The 21,206-nt window shown below is 34.7% G+C and overlaps 4 protein-coding genes across 4 annotated transcripts; all 4 read left to right on the top strand.

The window, feature by feature from the left end:
* The first annotated feature begins 3,864 nt into the window (after positions 1-3,864).
* On the top strand, positions 3,865-5,115 carry LOC125191300 (LIM domain-containing protein WLIM2b-like). The gene is made up of 5 exons (XM_048088817.2): positions 3,865-4,044; positions 4,271-4,379; positions 4,480-4,499; positions 4,598-4,687; positions 4,758-5,115. The coding sequence occupies exons 1-5, from the start codon at positions 3,904-3,906 to the stop codon at positions 5,031-5,033; spliced, it is 636 nt and encodes a 211-aa protein (XP_047944774.1). The 5' UTR covers positions 3,865-3,903; the 3' UTR covers positions 5,034-5,115.
* A 1,185-nt stretch (positions 5,116-6,300) lies between these two features.
* LOC125189947 (nuclear transcription factor Y subunit C-2-like) lies at positions 6,301-6,630 on the top strand. The gene has a single exon (XM_048087162.1). It carries the CDS (start codon positions 6,301-6,303, stop codon positions 6,628-6,630), a length of 330 nt encoding a protein of 109 aa, XP_047943119.1.
* A 3,791-nt stretch (positions 6,631-10,421) lies between these two features.
* Positions 10,422-15,866, top strand: LOC125191277 (uncharacterized). Its single transcript, XM_048088791.2, has 9 exons — positions 10,422-10,898; positions 11,348-11,548; positions 11,637-11,759; positions 11,888-11,925; positions 12,007-12,109; positions 12,212-14,434; positions 14,680-14,832; positions 15,098-15,186; positions 15,298-15,866. Exons 1-9 carry the CDS (start codon positions 10,821-10,823, stop codon positions 15,530-15,532), a joined length of 3,243 nt encoding a protein of 1,080 aa, XP_047944748.1. The 5' UTR covers positions 10,422-10,820; the 3' UTR covers positions 15,533-15,866.
* Positions 15,867-16,912: 1,046 nt separating this feature from the next.
* Positions 16,913-20,931, top strand: LOC125187764 (putative LRR receptor-like serine/threonine-protein kinase At1g63430). Its single transcript, XM_048084395.2, has 13 exons — positions 16,913-17,155; positions 17,329-17,467; positions 17,579-17,650; positions 17,742-17,885; positions 17,987-18,136; positions 18,491-18,607; positions 18,698-18,762; positions 18,960-19,223; positions 19,302-19,507; positions 19,608-19,740; positions 19,832-19,989; positions 20,081-20,296; positions 20,377-20,931. The coding sequence occupies exons 1-13, from the start codon at positions 17,056-17,058 to the stop codon at positions 20,617-20,619; spliced, it is 2,007 nt and encodes a 668-aa protein (XP_047940352.1). The 5' UTR covers positions 16,913-17,055; the 3' UTR covers positions 20,620-20,931.
* The last annotated feature ends 275 nt before the right edge of the window (positions 20,932-21,206 follow it).

Here is a 21,206-nt window from a genome sequence, read left to right as displayed (position 1 = left end):
TGTCTACTATTTATTGAAATTCTTAAGGTTCAATCTCATCCACTCATTTTAAAATCTAAAGGTGTAGATTTGATCTTAATTTTGGATTACGATGCTATAAGCAATGGAAGATGACCCATCCTTGACATAATTAAAGTTATAATTAAGAGTTATTAAATAATTAAAAATTGCTTAATTTGGTCAAAATTGTGATTAAAATGGTTGACCGTTAAATATTAACGGAAATGTTGACGGAGGACCAAAATGATAAAATTTTCATATGTTCAGGACCAAATTTGACATTTACTCTAACTTTTACTGTCTTTGATATTGGATCTCGCATACTGCTAACTCGGGAAACTCATACTCCTCCCGTGCCACATTTGGAGTCACATTTAGTTATGGCCAATGTTTTAAAACCGGACCGGACCGGCCGGTTTGACCGGTCGGACCGTGAACCGGTAGGTAGTCCGGTTCGGTTCACTCCTTTAAACCACCAATGCATTGAAACGCTGTGAACCGGCAGAACCGGTAAACCGGAAACCGGTTCAATATTGTTTTGTTTAAAATTTTTTAAAATTTGTTGTTGGTAGGAGTTGAACTCATGACCTCTCTTCTACATAAGAAGACCTCTACCACTCCACCACATGAGCTCATTGAACAATTTGAACATCAAATATTTTTATACATTAACCATTAAATTTTTATCTACAAAAACTAATAATTCATTTTAATTTTATATTCTTTAATATAATTGTTAATTATAATATAAATAATTATCATCCTCTATATTTTAATGATGCTCTACTTACCATCTATATTATTATTAGTACCATATAAGATTCATTATTTACTATAAATAAAATTTTTATATTACATACTTAATTTATATACCCTAGCTATTGACATCAATGAATATTTTTATCTAAACTAAATACCTAATTCGTATTTAATTATAATATTATTTTACGAAATAAATTTTCTTAAATTAATAAACATCATCTATTTTAATGCATAAAAATATTAAATTTCTTAATAATATTTAATATATGTGTTTATTATATATTTCGATTCAACCAATGGTTCGACCAGTGAACCGGTTGAACCAGTGAACCAGTAACGACGCCGGTTCGCCGACCGGTCCGATTTTTAAAACATTGGTTATGGCATAGGTTATAAGGAATTGGTGGAGTATGTAATTAATTAAGTGAGATGGTGGAGTGTGTAATAAATGAAGTGAGATGGTGGAGTTTGTAATAAATGAAGTGAGTTGGTTAAAGGTGGGTCTCTTTTTGACTTTTTGGTTTTTATTTTTGTTTTGGTTTATTTTAATGTAATTTTGATGAACAATGGAATAAAATTGTATGACCAAATATGGAAAATTCTAAATGTGACTCTAAAACTGAGACAGACTTTTATGGCAAAATGTGACTCCAAAACTGGGACGGAAGGAGTATTTTATTATAAAATTAAATATAACATAGGATCCACAATTTATTAAATTTTTTCAATTTTTTTTCACTACTAAATTTTTTCAATCTATTTTTTTTATTATATTTCTTATAATTTGTTCAAGTCAAAAGTGTGATATCTAATATATTAGACTAAAGGAAGTATGAAATATTTTTTAAAATTATCCAAATTAACAAAAAGTTTCACTCGTACTAATGATGGAGGTGAATTTTGGGTACTACTATGTTAAATATCATAAGTACATTCCAGATTGTATAGATATGCTTTGACTTCCAAAGGTGCGTTAAAATGATAACAATTCTTAAAGTAACAGCATCATTATTTCTAGCCATTCATTTATACACAAAAAATCAGTTGCCATATGACAATCATAAAAAATGCTCAAGAGTAAATTTTCTCGGCCTGCAATATTCAATACGCTATACAGCAAGAACATGCACTCTTTTTTTTAGTCCGTCCCACAAGCATATGCACTTTCTAATTTTGGAAAGTCTTTTCTCTTTAATGAGATGTGACCTATTTTCCACTAACAATACTTTAATTACTTTTTCTATCTACATATTCTCTTACTTTACCAATTTTACATTAAAATCCGTGCTGAACCCAAAGTGCATATTCTTTGAAGATGGAGGGAGTACTATATATAGTAAAAATGTCTCATATTCCACTATCTCATATATATCATTTAAAACTAATACTATAGACAAGTGGGACCTATATTCCACTGATTTCTTCCACCTTACTTTTCTTAATACTCCCTTCGTTCATAAAAAATAGAGCAATTTGTGTATGGCATGGGTTTTAATGTAGAATTGGTAAAGTAAGAGAAAAGGAGAAAAAGTAAGTGAGAAGCAGTGTTAGTGGAATGATGTGTAGGGTTATTATTTGTTGAAAATTTTCCATAAATGAATGTGCTCTATTTTTATGGACGGCCAAAAATGGTAATTATGCTTTATTTTTTATGGACGAAGAGAGTATTTCTTAAAATTTGCATCGGAATGAAATGAGATTCCTATTCGTGGATATGTGATATTGATTATGCATTGTTTTAATTTATCAAATATTTGCGATTTTTTTATCACCTAAATGAATCATGATATCTTGAACAACAACAATTACAGTAATATCCGGTGGTACTATGAATGTTTTTGCATTTTATTGAGTGAGAGAGAAAAAATCATTTTTATAACACCATTAAGAAGAGTCCACAAAAAGTTTTATTATTCGGGATCCGGACTGTTGGAATTCAATTCCACCAATAATTAATGAATCTAAACCGTAAGTCTATGGTAATCATAAAATTCATGTATTAAAGATTTCATTGTATGAATTCCTTGTGTCCATGATATGCAATCCATGTGTTATATGCGAATTGATTAATTCAAATCATCCAAGTAATTGCATGTGTCACGTGTATAGCCACTTAGACACACTAGATATACTCGATACCCAGTTCCATCATATTTACAAATTACAATACCTGATACTTGCCGTGATTTTTAAGGACCACTGAGGGATGATAATATGAAAAATATTTTATTTCTTCATTTTTAAATCTGATTAAATATTTCACACATATTTATAATATGCGGATAAAAAAATATACTAAAATAGATTAAACCAAATCATACTAATTATGGAAAGATATATAGATCAAACCAATTCCTCTCATTGTAACAATACATTATAAAATAAACCTCTCATTGTAACAATACATTATAAAATAAAATATTAAGATTATCATCTCACTTCTTGAATAAAATAAATGTAAATATCTATATCATTATCCCCTTTCCAATTTTATCGAATAGCGGTTAATTGATACTCATTGGGTATCTGATTGAGTTAACATAATTTCTTAAAAAATCGGGTGCAAGTATCATCCGGTACTCAAAAATTGTTTTTAATTGTTTTGGACTGAACAGAGTTAGATTAAATGATTATTTTTAAAATTTTGTGCTGGATAAATTCGCCGCAAATCAATAAATTTGATCAAATAATATTTCTTTCTTCAAAAAAAAAATCAAATAATATTTCTTTTTATCTTGCAACAATATTCCGGCTCTAATCCGTCACAAAAATTCCGGTGCCAATTGGATTGCAACCTCTCCGAACTAACCATGATCCTAAAATCGTCCTAACTTGGTTTATAAATTCGTCACTTTTTTTGTAATCAACTATGCAAGTTTTCATTAATTAGATGAAATATATGAGGTTAAAAAAAAACCTAAAATCCCTTATAATCACCAGTTAATTTAGATTGTTTCATATTTTGCCACAGAAAAATAGGTCTTCCAATTCAGCAGCACCATTACTTGCCTACTTTAAATTTCAGCCTGTAACTCTCCTTAAAAAATTGCTTAAAATGCTCATTTTGTAAAAAGGGCAGTGATTTAGTTGATTTGAAGAAGAAAAAAAAGTAAAAGTAAGAATAACAACAAAAAGGAAGAAATGTCGTCGTCTTCCTATGGCACGACGCAGAAATGCCATACTTGCGATAAAGTTGTGCATGTTGCGGAAATGTTTTCCGCTGATGGAATTCCCTATCACAAGAATTGTTTCAAATGCGACACTTGCAATGGACGTCTCGCTGTATGTATATAGTATTTTTTTGTGAGGGAAACGGCCTCTTACTAATGGAGTAGGGTTGCATTTATATATCGTTCGTACATATTCTAATTATCCGATGCCATATTGTTTGAAGCCCAACAATTTCTAAACTGATAAGAAAATGTTTTTTCCTTTTGGAAATATAGTATTTCATTTTTATGCATGTGATGTTTTAAGAAAAATAACATTATTTGAATAATAATGATAGATAAGCAGCTACTCAACAGTGGATGGGAAACTCTACTGCAAGCCTCATTTTGAACAACTCTTCAGGGAGACAGGCAGCTTCACTACTAAGAAGTTTCAATCCAGCTTAAGTCAGTTTCCAAACCTTAATTTTTCCATATTTGTTTTGATACTTAATTTGTCAGGATTAGTGATTCTTACATTATATTAATTTCTTTCATTTCTGATCAGGTGGCAAACATCCAGAACTGGTAAACACCATTACAAAAATAAAGGGGGGGGAGACATATTTTTTTTGTTTAAAAAATTGGATTTATGAGAGTTATAATAAGTTTGTTGACATGCACAGAATAGGACTCCTAGTAAAGTGTCAACCATGTTTTCTGGCACGTTAGAAAAGTGTGCAGCCTGTAAAAAAACTGTGTACCCACTGGAGAAGGTATGTTTCATAACCAAATTTTAATTTAAATTAGAAAATGAAAAAGTGATATATATAGAGAGAAGTGCAGGTGACGGTGGAGGGAGAATTTTATCACCGGCAATGCTTTAAGTGTACTCATGGAGGTTGCACCCTAACCATGTCGTCTTACGCGGCCCTCGATGGAATCCCCTACTGCAAGACTCACTTTGCTCAGCTCTTCAAGGAGACGGGCAGCTACAATCATCTCACCAAGACTAGTTCTCTCAAGAAAAATGCTCTCGCCCTAGGTCTTGATTTCGGCGACCCGCCCGCCGAGATCCAACCCGACGCCCCGGCTGAGCCTGCCCAAGAAGAAGAGACATAGATACAGAATGTATTCCAACTATTAATTTTCTCAAGTTGCAAGCAATCACATATATATAGGGTAATGGGGTCATTATTATTAATGTTGTCTAATAAACTTTGATAAATAATTTACTCCAATAATTTCAATTTAATTATTATCTAAGTCTATTTATTAGCCTAAATTATGAATTAAGTTACTTGAAGTTGGACTTTTCCAATTACATCTGTTAGATATGCGCAAGTAGACGTGAAGAAAAAGCATAATTTCAACTATAAAACCTAGGAGTACGATTTAATTGTTCTCTCAAAAGTAATTGATGAACAGTTCGACACATGGTCTAGAATAGCATACTAAAAAAAATTAAACAATCCGAGTGAATAATCAATTAGGTATGCTTTTTTCAGATAAAAATTGACTTACGTAGGCTATGACATACACACAAAAGTTATAGTTTGTCTTTAATGTGATTCAAGTATAAATTTAAAAAATCAAAAGTCACTTTGCAATGGGTAGGTTTGATCAAGCTCTGCCAGTTTATTAATTTATAGAAAACGTTATATGTATATACTAGTACATTATATATTTAATTTGTCCTCTCTCATTGTTCTAACAATGCGAATAATGTAGAAAATGGTGGTCAAATGTTTCAAAGTTAAAAAGTCGTAAATTTCCACAGGATATACTATTCAATGTTCATAAGAAAGAGATATAAATACATTGAATATGTCAATTTAATAAATAAGATTAATCTTGACACAAATATGATCTAAATACATTAGTCAGAAAATAATTAGTTACCATCTACTTAAAATACGCATCTTTTATGTTAAATATAGTAGTATTTTCCTAACCTAATTAATGTATACAAAGATAAATATATGTGATGACAAAGCCAAACATTTAATTTCAAAATTTCAAGCATAGTTGTATTTAACTAGTCCCCTACGCCCAACCTAATTAAAGCCATTTCACATTTTAATCAATTTCAATAAAATCTTTTAAATTCTTCTCTATATATTCTATTTTTAATATATTAGCCAACCAAATATCTTTAGCCGGCCCCAAGTAGGCTGGCCGGCCACCCCCACCACTTAAATTTCATACTTGTATATATACACTTCCAATCATTTCTTGCACACCACAAATCAAATTATATATCTCATAGATATACATATATTCACTCACCCTTCAAACTCTCAATATCATCGATGTATCTCTAAAAAACCCTAGTTCGGGACTCCAACAAAACGGTGTAGCTGAGAGTAAAAAGAAGAAACCCTAGAAAATGAGGCAACCGGGGGCGTACTCTAATCTTCTGAGTGGGGGGAAGACGGGACCTCATTCGCTGCCACTAGCAAGAATCAAGAAGATCATGAAGAAATCGGGTGAGGATGTGAAAATGATATCGGGGGAAGCCCCCATCGTGTTCTCCAAGGCGTGTGAGTTGTTCATCGAAGAGTTGACGAGAAGGGCGTGGGCGATGACGCTGCAAAGGAAGACAAGGACAATGCACAAGGAAGATGTGGCTGCAGCTGTAATGGAAACTGATATATTTGATTTCCTTGTTGGCCTTGTCTCTCACACTCCTAACCCTAGTGCTACTCCCGAGTCTTGAAGATGCATCTCTACCTCTATCTCTCTCTCTCCACATAATGTTTTTCTTTTATTTCTTTTAAGACTTAAAGAATACTATTACTAATTATCATTTTGTCAATACATTTTATATTGAGTATTCATTACTTTACACTCTCTCAACTTTAACTATTAAATATTATTCTTTTTAAAAAACGAGTGCTTAGAAGAAGCATCTTGCTTATAGTGAAAGAGAATAGTACTAGTATTTAGTAGTATTTGATAAAACGATTCTCTTCCAATAATAAATAATATTAGTGCGTGAGTTGTATACTTGTATTTATAAGTTCAATTTAAATTATACACTTGTATTTGCGTGAAAAGTAGTATTTGCTAGCAAATTACTAAATCATTTGAAATTGTACACAACGTACTGTGTTTATTTGTTCTTCTTCTTGGTATGGTAAGTTTAGTTAATAAGTGATTTAAAGTAAGTGAAAACAATAGATTGTGTGATGCTAAGACTTGGCAAAGTCACTATATACACGATGACATTAAAATGTCAATACATGATTTTGTTGAACTTCAATATAATGTGTTGACATTTTTAATACACTGCATTGATGAGTTAGCGCAACTTAAATAGTTAGCAATATAACGCACCCCTATAACTAAATCGACCAACTAGCTAGTTTTAAAAGTGTTTACCATAATCGGTAAATTTAATTTAAAGATTTTTTGTTCTTTTAAAAAGTAATATAGATTGAGCGGAGGTCCAATTTTCGTAATATATAGTATATTTTTATTTAATAGAAGATCTGTAATTGGAATTATGCCAAGTATATACGATTGGTCACGCGACTCACGCAGCACGATGATTTGATTTTGAGCCATTAGTTTGAAAATTGCTCGCATCGCATATTTTTTAGTCAATTAATTAAACGTCATCTATATGACTTACGCTAACTTATCATCAGGTAAACACGCCAGATTTATTATTATTAACTCGAGCAAAGGAATATAATAAGTTCTGATTAAAGAAATGCAACCAGTAATTTGTGGTAATTTATTTTATCTTCTTAATCACTACTGAAAAATATTTAATCGACCATCATTCTGCGAGCACATGAATTAGCAAGTATTCAATGAGAAAATAGCGAGCTAGTATTATATTATGCCTAAGTCATGATGATAATTGATACCAAAGGGCAAAGATTTGTGAGCATATGTGATGCACGCTAAATTTTCTAGCACTGCGACCCTGGAAAGCTTTTGACAATTGATGCTAGAAAATTTGCGAGTATAACGGTGCTTGCAAAACTTGCTAGAACCACGCTGGGAGTGCTAGTAAATTCTTAACAATTTGCAAGCATATGTTAACACCGCGGTGCTAGAAAATTACTGGCAATTGAGGGGGTGGGGACGGGCACCACTCAATGCTCTTATGCTCATAAACTTGCAAGCAAAATTGGTAAAATATGAGAGAGATAGAGAAAAAAAATTATCGGGGTGCTTTCAATGTGAAATGAGTTTAACCTCAATAGAGATAGTAACTTACCAAAAGTAGATAAAGACTGATTTTGGTGGATAAACCAAAATGGAAAAACAAGGCTAATTTTTGTGGACGGAGGCAGTGCTACGTAAGAAAATTGTATCATATTCCATTTTTATTTGTCTCAAGTTAGTTATTTTTACTTTTTCTCGCTCATACTATTCTTTTTCCACTTTAACCTTTGAACATCAATTTTTTCAAATTATACGGTGAAACATCACTCTCTCTACTTTTTCCTTCTCTCTTACTTTATTATTTCCACTTTACTAACAAAATAACATTACATAAAATTTTATGTCAAATTACAAATGCTCCACTTAGAGTGGAATTGAGGGAGTATTTTTTTACTTACTCTTGGAAATTTATTATTTCTTGTGCCTAACTTTAGTTTTGTTGCCCCCTGCACTTTATACGAGAAAATGACGATAAATAGATTGGGAAATATATAATCTAAGGTACATATGGGACGAAAATTAAAATAGAATATTAAATTAAAGTACTTTTTTTTACAGAAATGAGTACCATAATTGATCCGCTTATATTCCGTAAATGGATTGTCCGTGGACCCATTTTAACTGTATTTATTGTAGAATTTATTGCGTGACATAATAACTGCTCAGTATCTTGATGAATTATTAATCACCATTATCAATGATAACCTAGAATTGTATTTGCAATTGAATTTTTGACTACGAAAGATATTAAAACCGATCTACTTTATTAAAAGTTAAAATGATCTCTTAAGTTGACATTTGTGCATTTTAGCAACATGTCCCACCACTAATCTCAATTACTGTGTCAGCATTTGCGGAATCCAACCCACATTTTTTCCAAAAAATGATTTCGTGATCTACTCATCCATTCCTAAGGCTAAGGAAATTGATGTTTTAACTATGTCGATCCTAAATGTGACTCTCTAACTTCAATATTATTATGATTATGATTATGAATTATGATGGTTCAATCTTAGTCTTTTATTTAATTCAGATATATAGCATATATTGAATATAGCCAGGGATCATTATGCAATTGAAACAAATAATTGAAATGCTTAATATGAGTATTGTACTCCTATTAAAATATTCATATTTCTTTATCTCTCTACTTTAATACTTACAATCATCTTTTCTCTCTCCAATTGAACACTTTAATCAATAACTCCTAAAATCCTGTGTCGGTTAAGCAATATGTCATCTTAGTCTGGACGGAGGGAGGAATTCATATCATTACAATATTCACGATCAAAACACTACTCCCTTCGTCACTAAAAATTTGTCACCTATTTTCTTTTTCATCCGCCTCTAAAAATTTGTCATCTTTCACTTTTACCATTTTTTATAGTGAACCTCACATTTCACTAACTCATTTTCACTCACATTTTATTTTAAAATTAATATATAAAAGATATTCACAATCAAAATACTACTCCCTCCGTCCCTGAAAATTTATCTATTTTCTTTTTCAGCAGTCTCTAAAAATTTGTCATCTTTCACTTTTATCTTTTTTTTATAGTGAACCTCATATTTCTCTAACTCATATCCATTCACATTTTATTTTAAAACTAATATATAAAAGTAGGATTCACATGCCACTAATTTTTTCAATCCATTTTTTATTATATTTCATAAAATTCGTATTGATTCAAATGGTGTCAAATTTTAAAGGATGAGAGAGTACTACTAGTAATTACGAAGGGAAAATTATAGGCATTGATTACTTAGAGTTAGCTATCAATTGGTCGTCACTCAAAGATTATAGCATCAAAAGATTTTCCATCAAATTCAACGTTACAAAAATATCACTTTCAAAAGGGCATTTCCGTCACCTCACATCACATCGCCAAATCCAGAAATATTAAATCTAGCTTTCACCTAATATCTGATCAAGGTATCTCAATGTTTCAACAGAAGCTTCCCACTCATATAACTCCAATTCACTCTTCTGTCCAGTAAGATTCCATATTTGAAATATTGTAAAATAGACATTTTTGTTTCTATATCTATCGGTCACAAAAAATGGTGTGCATTATATTATTTTGAGTTTTCCCATAAAATAAATAGTGAGATTTCCCCCATAATATAAACAGTCTGCATTTAAAAAAATCAAATAGGAGTACTATAATTCACCACTATTTATATAAGTGTATAAAATCGAATCTATACACGAAATATGCTACTGTAATTAATTTTTAGTAATTGCGTGACATCAAACCGTAAACAAATTTTTCATGATAATAGTACTCCATTAATAAGGCTATCAGTCTGACTTTGTTGGGGAAATAATGTAACGTTAGAGTGATAGATACAGAAATATATAGAGAGAAAAGCGGAGCTACGACCATATAGCAAAGTGAGAGAATCAGCCTTTAGATCTGCGCTTCGCTGTTTTCTCTTGTTTTCGTAGCTGCTTTTTTACTTTGATTCCAGTGAGTGTGATTCAGCAGCATTGATCCGCAAGTCTCAATTCCATCCTTGCGCACTTGAATTTTGCTCTGTCACTCAACCGCCCTTTCCATTTTTGTGTTGCCGTTTCTTAGCTCCGAATTCGAATTGCAATTTGGATTGCATTGATGCTGTTTTGACTGGATGGTGTTTATCCAACGGCGCTCGCCGGAGCTCCGGTGAGTTTCTGGCGAGTGAGATCAGAGTGTAATGCTGGGTTTGAGGGTAATATAGGGCAAAATGTTCAAGTCGGCGCGGTGGAGGAGCGATAAGAACAAGGTCAAAGTAGTGTTTAAGTTGCAGTTTCATGCAGCTAAGGTAAAATTCACTCACATATTGTCTGTCTTTATCTGTATTAGTATGTGCGCTTTTTGAATGTATGTGGAAATGTAATTGAAGATTGAGAATCAAGCAAATCAGATTGGATCTTTCCTTGCTGTGGTTGAGTTTTTGTTTTGGAATAATGGTAATGTGAGGTGAGGTGTTGTGAATTGATACAGAAAATGTTTAAGGTGTTGTTTAGTAGTATTTGTATTTTCTGTGAATTTTGCAATGGTTTTGAACTAATACCTGTGTAAGAACATATTTGTTCTGTTTAGTGTCGAAATAGTGAAGGTTTTGATACAATGAAGCAGGAAGAAGAGCAATCTACGTTAGGACTGTTGGTTTTTTCCATCATTCTGTTTAGAATCTTGGGCTGGAGACTTGCAAAATTGAGGCCGTGAAATGTGATTGAACTTGTGATGATCAATCTTTTGAAATGTTAGGTGCCGCAAATTGGAGGGGATGCACTGATGGTATCTGTTGTTCCTGCGGATATTGGAAAGCCTACAGTTAAATCGGACAAGGCATTAATTCGGGATGAGAGTTGTTTCTGGGAGAATCCAGTGTATGAGACTGTGAAGTTCAGTCGAGAGCCCAAAACAGGGAAGATTCATGAGAGGATGTACTACTTTGTTGTAGGGACGGTATGGAATGTTACACATTTTATTTATGCTTTGCTTTGCTGCCAAGCGATGATCCAAAGCTAATGTTATTTCTTTTATGGTACAATAGGGAGCGTCTAAAGGTGGAGTTCTTGGAGAAGCCTCAATTGATTTCTCAAATTATGTGGAGTTAAATAAGGTTTCCCTGGTTGCTCTTCCCCTCAAGAACTCAAAAACCGAAGCTGTATTGAATGTAATTCGCCCCATTTTGAGTCCATGATATCTACTTGTAAATTTGCTATAAATGTTGACTTTTTTTTACTGCATTTGACTGGATCAGCATTTGTTTTAGCTTGATTGATGTTTCCTTATTTGTTTCAGTTATCAATTCAGAGGATCCAAGAGTCTATTGATGAGAGGTGCTGCTGATTACTGTAATTATGTTTTCTTTATATTGTTACTTAGCTCGACTGAATTGAGAGTGTTTATTGGTCTCGCAGAGAGATCGAAGAAACTGAGAGTGTAAAACTATATAAAGAAAACAGCCTGAAGTCGCAGTTGAACAATGGTGACGAAGATGGAACCATAAAGAGCAGTTCTGATGTAAATTCTCATCTTCTATTACCATCTTGTTTTCCTAATCTACCCTACTTGATAAAATTAAATTCAAAATGATAGTCATATTGTTTCCTTTCCTCTGAGCAGGATCTGCCATTGAACAAGACTGTTACCCACATCGCTAAATTCAATGCCAACCGTCGAACATCCAGTGGATCTGATCTCACTATTTCAAGCTCTGAAGGCAGTTGTGGAGTTGAGATACCATGGCAACCTCAGATCAAGAATGGCAGTGCCCATCAAGAGCCTGCTTCAGTTCTACCATCTTTGAGGCCGAACTCTGATACACAACCTTCAGTGCATGAAGAGCGTGAAAGGTCACAATTGGATTGGTCAGGCAATTCTGCACTTGAAGTTAGTACAGACGACTCATCTGGAACACCTAGAGACACCTTTCTAAGGCAGAATTCGGATGAATCCTCGGGTATTGTGGTTGAGAAGCTCAAATCTGAAGTTGCTGCTTTATCCAGACAAGCAGAGATCTCTGAGTTAGAACTTCAGGCACTTCGTAAGCAGATTGTGAAGGAGAGCAAAAGGGGGCAAGATCTTTTTAGAGAGCTTGCTTGCTTGAAAGAAGAAAGAGATGCTCTGAAGGGAGAGTGTGATATGCTCAAAGCTTCAAGGATACGAATAGACGAAGCAAGAAGTAGAACAAATTCTCTAGATGAGGGAGGGGAGCCTTATGCGATCGTTGAAGAACTGAGGCAAGAGTTGAAACATGCTAAAGAACTAAATGCCAATCTCAGAGTTCAACTTCAAAAGACGCAGGAATCAAACTCTGAACTATTGCTTGCAGTGAAGGACCTTGAGGAGATGTTGGAGCAGAAAGACGGAGATGCATTGAACCTCTCAAGTGGATCATCGACTAAAGACGTGGAAGAAAAGTCTTACAGAGCAGGCAAACATCGATTACACAATGACAATGATGATGAAGAACAGAAAGCTCTTGAGGAGCTCGTGAAGGAGCATGATGACACCAAGCAAGCATATGTTCTAGAACAACAAATCATGGACATGTGTAGTGAAATAGAAATCTACAAGCGAGATAAAGATGAGCTAGAGATGCAAATGGAGCAGCTTGCACTTGATTATGAAATCATGAAGCAAGAGAACCATGAAATGTCATATAAGCTAGAGCAGAGCGAGCTTCAGGAGCAACTGAAAATGCAGTATGAATGTTCATCCTCTTATGCTACTACTCATGAACTTGAAACTCAGATAGAAAACCTAGAGAATGAACTCAGAAGGCAGTCAAAAGAATCGGCAGATGCATTTGTCAAAATCAATGAACTAGAAACTCATGTCAAGAGCTTGGAAGAAGACCTTGAAAATCAATTACATGGATTTGAAGCTGATCTGGAAGCTCTTATGAGCTCAAAAGTGGAGCAGGAGCAAAGAGCTATAAGAGCTGAAGATATATTGAGAAAGACACGGTTGCAAAATGCTAGCACAGCAAAAAGGATTCAGGAGGAATTTAGAAGGCTTTCGGTGCAGATGGCGACTACGTTTGAATCCAATGAAAAACTGGCTGCCAAAGCTCTAGCCGAAGGAAACAAGCTTCGTCTAGAGAAATTTCATTTAGAAGAAGCCATCAAGAAAACTTTTGAAGAGCATCAATCAGTCAAGAGTAGTTATGAGGATAGTTTGTGTCAGCTTACCAATCAAGTTAAATCTATGACTAATCAAATAGAAAAGATGCAGTCAGAAATCGATGATAAAACATCGCAGCTTGAATATCAGAAAAAGCAGACTGAAGAATCCCAGAGGCTCCTTTCAGTCGAAGTTTTAAAGCTCAAGGAAGAGATTAGCACATGCGGGAGTATGAATAAAACATTTTCAGAGGACTTAGGGTGTAAGGAGATACTCTTGCATGAGTTGGAACAAATTAGGAACTCCATCAAGGTAATGGACTCGCTTGTGTTGCAAGGGAATGAAGAAAGAATTGTTCTAGAAAACAGGATTGCATCGTTGAAAAATGATGCTGAGGACTCACAGAAGGAACTGAATAAAATGAGATGTCTTCTGGAAGAAAAAGAATTGATTGTTGGGACTTTGCAGTCAGAGCTAGAGTCCCTTCACTCACAGTACGACGAAATAAAGCATTCCCTATCACAGTATGAATTGGAAAATGAGAAGTTGAGGAAAAAAGTTTCTCAGTTAAAAGAGGAATTGAAGAAGAATGAAGATGCCCTCAGAAGTATGGAGAAGACGATGAAGGATGTAATCAAAGCAACTTCGGAAACTCTGAAGCCTGTTATTTGTGGCTCCATAGAAGTTGCAGATCTTAAAGAGAGAATTAAGTTACTTGAGGTAAATCCTTATTGAGTATCGTAGTATTATTTATGTTGTAGTGTAACACATCCTCAACCACTTATAGTAAAACAAATGGTGCTTCTTAAGTTTTTGTGATGCTAATGTTGCAGGTTAATGGTCTTTGGAGCATCAATTCTTTTACTTAAATTTCTTTAATAAGTAGTCGTAGTTCAATTATAATGGGCATACATTTCTGTGTTGTTATCATATGTCAGATTTTGATTCCAAATTCATGATCTCAGGGTCAGATCAAGTTAAAGGAAAGTGCTCTGGAAATATCAAATAATTCATTTCTTGAGAAGGAAAAGGAACTTCATCATAAAACCGAAGAGTTAGAACGAAGAATGGAAGTACTCAACCAAACCACCATTCAATATGAGAATGGACTTGAAAAGGTTTGTAAATTTTGCAGTGTTTGCTTTAATCGGATTAAGCTTATAGCAAACGTTAGAGATCCATAACTCCTTATAGTATAGCTATTCTGAAGTTATGAATAGAGGGCCCGTAACCATGATGAAATTTAGGAGAAAAAAGATCATTCTACTAATAAAATATTCTGAGCTCTCTTCTTCATCATGATAAAATATTTCTGCAGTTTGAATTGTATGTCCTACAATAATTTATTTCATAGGGGTCTAAACATATCCTCCTGAGTTGCAGATAGCTACGATTTCAGATGAGCAGGATCCACATGTCAGATCAATTGAAGAAGCAACAAAGAGTGATGAAGTTTCAACCAATCTCAATGGGTATGTAGCAGCACCAATGCATATCATATTAATGATATACTACTCTGCTTGAATGCAAATGGTGATGGTAAAACTGATTGCATTTTAAACCAAATGCTTTGACATTTGCAGCCACAACGACAATCCACAAGATGCACAAGAATGTTCAAGGCATCGTAATGAATTAACAAATGAGATGGAACTATTGAAAGAGAGGAACAGGTTGATGGAGGCAGAACTGAATGAGATGCAGGAGAGGTATTCAGAAATAAGCCTCAAGTTTGCAGAAGTTGAAGGCGAACGACAACAACTCGTAATGAAAGTACGCAACCTCAAGAACAAGAAAAATCACCATAGCGCTGCCTAAACTTGTTTGGCACAGTATGTAGGTATGTTAACTGTGGCACTTGGGTAGCTTCACATTGACAGTTTTTGCTGAGTATTTTAAAGAATATTTCTTTGTAAATTGTTATATAATTTTCCTAATATTATCTATATCTATATATAAGGTTGTTTCTTCACTTCATTGAATGTAATGTAATACAAAATCCTCAGTAGCTGATTCTTTTTTTCTTTCTTTTTCTGGGTTACTTTTTGCTGGCTTTGTAAACATACTTTGCTTTGTACTCATATAGGTAGAGACTGGAAGTATTTGTTTATGAATATCATATAATGCAATTGCATCATATAAATTGTTCTTACATTGATTGGGTTATTTTGCAACATACAAACTTCTTTTAGAAAGAAAACGAGTTGAGATAAATCACAAGGCAAATAATTACAGGAAGTGCTGAGACAAGAAACTGAAACCTGAAAATTGCAATTTATCAATGAAGTTTTTCATTCAACATCTGAAAAACTGATAAGTTAGAAGATTCAGTCAAGAGCTATGATTATGTGGGCTAAACCAAACTCAAAATTAATTGTCATATTCTAGTCGACTTTCACTTCAATAATAACACGATTGCGTATTCATTTCATTAATATTGTATCATGTTGTGATTTTCTTTTAGGTACATACGAATTTTACCTCAAATCTTTGTACAAATTTGATTGAAATCGAAAATGTTAATATACTTATTTTTTGGTGAGGACTGAAAATTGAAGCTAGCTTAGCAAAGGGGCTCCTAAGTTTTTCTGCACCTAATTAACAACTAATTATGTTGTTAACTGCTGTTTGAATACACTAGTATTTTTTTTCCTACCTTAAAAGTATATTCACCCACCACTGCTTTGTTTAGGAAAAAAATCACTGTCACTAACTATTTTTCTAATTAAATTATCTGCTTAATTCATCTGACTATATGAAATTACCAAAATATCCACTGTAGTTGAATTTTGTAATGGGACAAATTTAGTTAACGGATCTTCACTTATAAAAGTTGCATGGACGATAAGAGAAAAGAGGTACGAGAGTGAGAGCAAATGGTGTTCTTGATCCTCACAATTTCATGCTACCATTTTAATATTTTTCCCCAAAATCACTTAAAACATTCTCCAGCCGTGTGGAATCGATTTTGATTTTCCGTTCAATCATCCATTTTCTTTCTCTCTCACTTACCAAACATCTCTCTTTGAATCCAAGTCTTCCTCACTTGTCGAACTTCATTCTCATTTTCCAGTAGCCTTTGCTTTCATTGGTAGTTACTGATTTTGATTCAAGATTTTCTATCAAGCTTACTTTCTTTTACTCGCATTTTCAGCGCAAAAAAACCATAGAATCTTGTCTTTCTTGTTCCGCGTTTGTTTCTCATTCTTCATATTCCTCTTTCTCTTCTTTTATAAACCCAATCTGTTTCTTCTTCTCCTTATCCTTATTTCTTGCTTTCTTTTTGGGTTTCTTGAAATTTTTTACAGATGGGTTCGTCAAGTTCTTGACTTTGGAGTGCAATGCTTGGTAGAAAGATGATATCTTTACCATCAATTCAAGCTCTTTTGCTTGGATTAGGACTCTTATTCGCAGATTGCTTCGCAGTTCCCATATATGAGGGTAAACTTTCTAGCTTCCAAGACTTCACAGATCTAGATTTGTGATTTAATATTACTCTTCAAGAAGTGTTGCATACAATTTGTCGGGATATTGGAATTTATCTTGCAATATATTAAGTGTTTTAATCTTTACATGCATGATTTCTCTGACAAAATTTCTTGATTTTGCTATAGTTGAAGCTCTAACTGCTTTCAAGAGAGCTATTTTTGAAGACCCTTTGCTGGTGTTGTTAAATTGGAGTCCTCTGGTTTTAGACCCTTGTAATTGGGACGGCGTATATTGCTCGATAGCAGGAGACCATGTTGTAAAGATGTATGGTTTCGACTTCGATATGCATACTGTTAAACCTATGATGCTTGGATATGCTACATTGCCTGTAAAATGGAAATTCAATGGTATTGGTTTATGATTGAATTTGTGCAGTAATATATCTGAGGCATCTGTGAAAGGGTTTTTGGCACCAGAGTTTTACAAGCTCTCTGCCCTGCAAGAGTTGTGAGCTTTCCATCCTGTTACTAGTTTTCCTGTAAGTTTATCACTGTGGCATGGCAACATGTTGATTAAGTCTCCCTCCTGGTTTAAACAGAATTTTGCATGGGAATTTGTTGATTGGTATAATACCTCAGGAGATTGGCTTGTTGACGAACCTCAAGGTATTGGATTTGGGGTCAAACCAGCTCACAGGTTCAATTCCGCACGAGATTGGAAACTTAACCAGCATCCAAAAAATGTCTGTGGGGAATTAGAGTTGGATATGAAGTTGCATTATTGATTTTGTATGATCTTTGTTGGTTTATACGCTTTCCTGTATTTCCCCTCTCTGTGTTGCAGAAACCTTCAGTCCAATGTGTTGACTGGAAAATTGCCGTATGAACTTGGTATGCTGAGGTACCTTGAGGAACTTCGGCTTGATAGAAACAAGTTTATAGGAACTATCCCTGCTGCAAATAGCTCTCAGTTTTCGGCCATCAAGCATGGAATGTAAGTACGGAGCGTTATCTATACTCAAATGTAGTGCTATCTTGTGCTTCATCCCGATCAGTCACTGGTCTTGTTTTTCATATGATTATCTGCTCAGTAACATGACTCATCTATATGATTTGATTAGTGGTTTTTGTTGAACCAAGAGCAAGCAATACGTTTGCTAGGTTATCAGTTTCTCCATTAAGAACTACTACTTGACATTGGAGTATATCTGCAGATGTTTGCATTGGAAATCAAGTAACATGTTCGTTGGCAAATTTCTTAGCGCCTGCACTGCATTTACTAGACTACGAGTGCATGTTTTGTTCCAAGAACGATATCATAAAGTCGTTTCTCACTGGCTTCTTTTAGGTATGCTTCGAATGCCAGCAAACTGGGGTTCTGCGGAGCCTCCCAATTGAAAGTGATCGACTTAGCACACAACTTTTTGGTTGGAAATGTACCCAATTGCTTGGACTACCTACCTAGGTACTTGATGTACATTACCATATATTTTTCATTGTATGTATTCCTTTGCCATTATTTTTCGTTTTTAATGTTCTTGGTTTTTTATAATAGATCAAGTTTTCTGGGAAATTGCCTTCAAGATAAAGATACTAAACAGCGCCCTGCTACACAATGTGGTAAATGTCACCGCTTCATGATTTAAACTATCAAATTTATTCAGTTCGATTAAAGTCGTGATGATATGTATGTACAATGACTTTTGAAATGTGAGTATTTAATGGGAGTTTTTGCCTTTTTGTGGATGGAGACTTGTTTTAATCATGTGAAAGCCTTTGAATTTAAGTAACGATCGAACTTTAAACTTCCATTACAGGTGCACATGCTGCTTCACCAAATAAAACCCACGCAGGAATGAACACGAAGTACAATGCTACTGAAGTTAGGTCGTCAAGACATCAATCGAAAAACTCAAAACCAGTGTGGATCTTGGTTCTTGAAATAATGACAGGGCTCTTGATTGGTTTGCTCTTTGTTGTTGCTATTTTTACTGTTGTGCAAATGTGGAAGAGAAGAAGACCTTCAATCATCATTCCGTGGAAGAAGTCTTCAACAAAAGATTGCATGACCATGTATACAGGTCTGTCTGAATGTGGAGAGTTTCTTACTCAATTTATAATTATGAAAACATTGTAGATTAATTCAATTGATCGTGCAGATTCTGAAGCAGCAAGGGAGGTTGTGAGATATAGCCGAGAAGAACTTGAGTTAGCCTGTGAGGATTTCAGCAACATCATCGGTTCGTCTCCAGATAGTGTGGTATACAAAGGAACTATGAAAGGTGGCCTTGAGATTGCAGTAATATCTTTCTGTATAAAAGAAGATCAATGGACAGGCTATCTGGAGCTTTATTTTCAAAATGAGGTATTGTCTTTCTTGAAAAATAAAATGATTTCATGGCGCTTCAACGGGCATATCCGATAATCTTGATATTGATCGACTACAAACTGTGTTTGTGGACCAGGTGGCTGATTTAGCAAGATTAAATCATCAAAACACTGGAAAACTGCTTGGCTATTGCAGAGTAAGCAGCCCATTTACGAGGATGCTGGTATTCGAGTATGCCTCTAACGGGACACTTCACGAACACCTTTACTGTATGTTCGTTCCTTCTCTCTATCTTGAAATTGGTAAACGTCGTCCAGCAATAGAATAACTTAAATGAACCTACTTCATAACTTTCTGCAGATGGAGAAGGAAGCCAGTTTTCTTGGACAAGGCGAATGAAAATTATCATTGGCATTGCTCAGGGGCTGAAATATCTCCACACGCAGCTTGATCCTCCGTTTACTATCTTGGAGTTGAATTCCAGTTCTGTCTATCTGACTGATGACTTCACCCCTAAGGTGAGGCTACGAAGCCCGCCTACTTACCTACCCGCATTGTACTGTATAAATCGTTAAGTTGTGGTGATTGCATTTCTCTCAACTTGTGCAGCTCGTTGATTTTGAATGCTGGAAAACAATTATCTCCAGGTCAGAGAAGAGCTCAGGCACGATAAGCAATGAAGGTGCGGTTGGCATCCACCCGAGCTCTTTAGAGGGTCGTCATGTAGATGTACAGGGCAACATCTACGCGTTTGGGGTTCTCTTACTCGAAATCGTGAGTGGAAGGCCTCCATATTGCAACGAGAAAGGCTGCTTATTCGATTGGGTGAGTGATCATGTCCAACTTTTCTACTCGGTAACCATCAAAGTATATATGAACACAGGGTCTATCACTTTAAACTGCAGGCGATAGAGTTTTTGGAATTCCCGGATATGATGGCATACGTAGTTGATCGCGAGCTGAAGCATTTCCGATATGAGGACCTCAAAGTGATATACGAGGCGGTGAGCCTGTGCATTCATCCTAAATCGAACCGGAGGAAGACTGTGAGCGAGTTGTGCTTGATGTTGGAGAACGGGATCGACACATCCATATCAGCGGAAATAAAGTCATCCGTAGCTTGGGCCGAGCTCACGCTTGCCTCGTGATAGGCTCCTCCGGCCTCATACTGTACATGTCAAAAGATACAGTACCCTGATACTTGAATGTTTAACCTTTGCTGATTGATACCATTACGTGACACTGGTCGGTGTCCTGTGTGTGATATGCAGTAGTAGGTCCCACTTGTCGCAGGATCATGCACGGGTGGTGTAACCGTAGGTTACGGCGACATCATGGTGGTTAGAAGCTCTCATTCGTTGTATTGTTGAGGCCATTGTAAGACAGGAGATTTAGTTTTGATACTTTGGTTATAGTCTAACATGTTAAGACAAACAATGATTGTCTGTTTTTCAATTTCATCCGATCTTGTCAAATTGTAATTCTTCTTTAAGATTGTCCGTTACCTTATTTGAAGAGATAATCGATAAGCATACTTTAGACTTTCAATGAATGAACTAAATCATCTTTTTTTACCTTATTTGATGAGATAATTAATACTAAATACTATACTTTAAATAAATGAACCAAACCATCCAATGTCTACAAATGATCATGTTTAGTTTGGTTTTGTGAAACTTCAAAAATAGATATAGTTCGATTAACACAATGAACCATCCAATGTCTACAAATGATC

Source organism: Salvia hispanica, chromosome 5, assembly GCF_029641045.1.
Source record: "Salvia hispanica isolate PSC_SH4W2 chromosome 5, Shi_PSC_v1, whole genome shotgun sequence".
Taxonomy (NCBI): domain Eukaryota; kingdom Viridiplantae; phylum Streptophyta; class Magnoliopsida; order Lamiales; family Lamiaceae; genus Salvia; species Salvia hispanica.
The sequence above is the reverse complement of the archived record's forward strand: the minus strand, read 5'-3'. Positions and strand labels throughout refer to the sequence as shown.

Coding starts and splice junctions, on each gene's coding strand:
- LOC125191300 (XM_048088817.2), top strand. CDS start 3,904: ATGTCGTCGTCTTCCTATGGCACGACGCAGAAATGCCATACTTGCGAT. Junction 4,500..4,597: donor GTGGCAAACATCCAGAACTG/GTAAACACCATT, acceptor TGACATGCACAG/AATAGGACTCCTAGTAAAGT. Junction 4,688..4,757: donor CTGTGTACCCACTGGAGAAG/GTATGTTTCATA, acceptor AGAGAAGTGCAG/GTGACGGTGGAGGGAGAATT.
- LOC125189947 (XM_048087162.1), top strand. CDS start 6,301: ATGAGGCAACCGGGGGCGTACTCTAATCTTCTGAGTGGGGGGAAGACG.
- LOC125191277 (XM_048088791.2), top strand. CDS start 10,821: ATGTTCAAGTCGGCGCGGTGGAGGAGCGATAAGAACAAGGTCAAAGTA. Junction 14,833..15,097: donor ATGAGAATGGACTTGAAAAG/GTTTGTAAATTT, acceptor CCTGAGTTGCAG/ATAGCTACGATTTCAGATGA. Junction 15,187..15,297: donor GTTTCAACCAATCTCAATGG/GTATGTAGCAGC, acceptor TGACATTTGCAG/CCACAACGACAATCCACAAG.
- LOC125187764 (XM_048084395.2), top strand. CDS start 17,056: ATGCTTGGTAGAAAGATGATATCTTTACCATCAATTCAAGCTCTTTTG. Junction 17,886..17,986: donor TTAACCAGCATCCAAAAAAT/GTCTGTGGGGAA, acceptor TCTGTGTTGCAG/AAACCTTCAGTCCAATGTGT. Junction 19,224..19,301: donor TTGCATGACCATGTATACAG/GTCTGTCTGAAT, acceptor TTGATCGTGCAG/ATTCTGAAGCAGCAAGGGAG.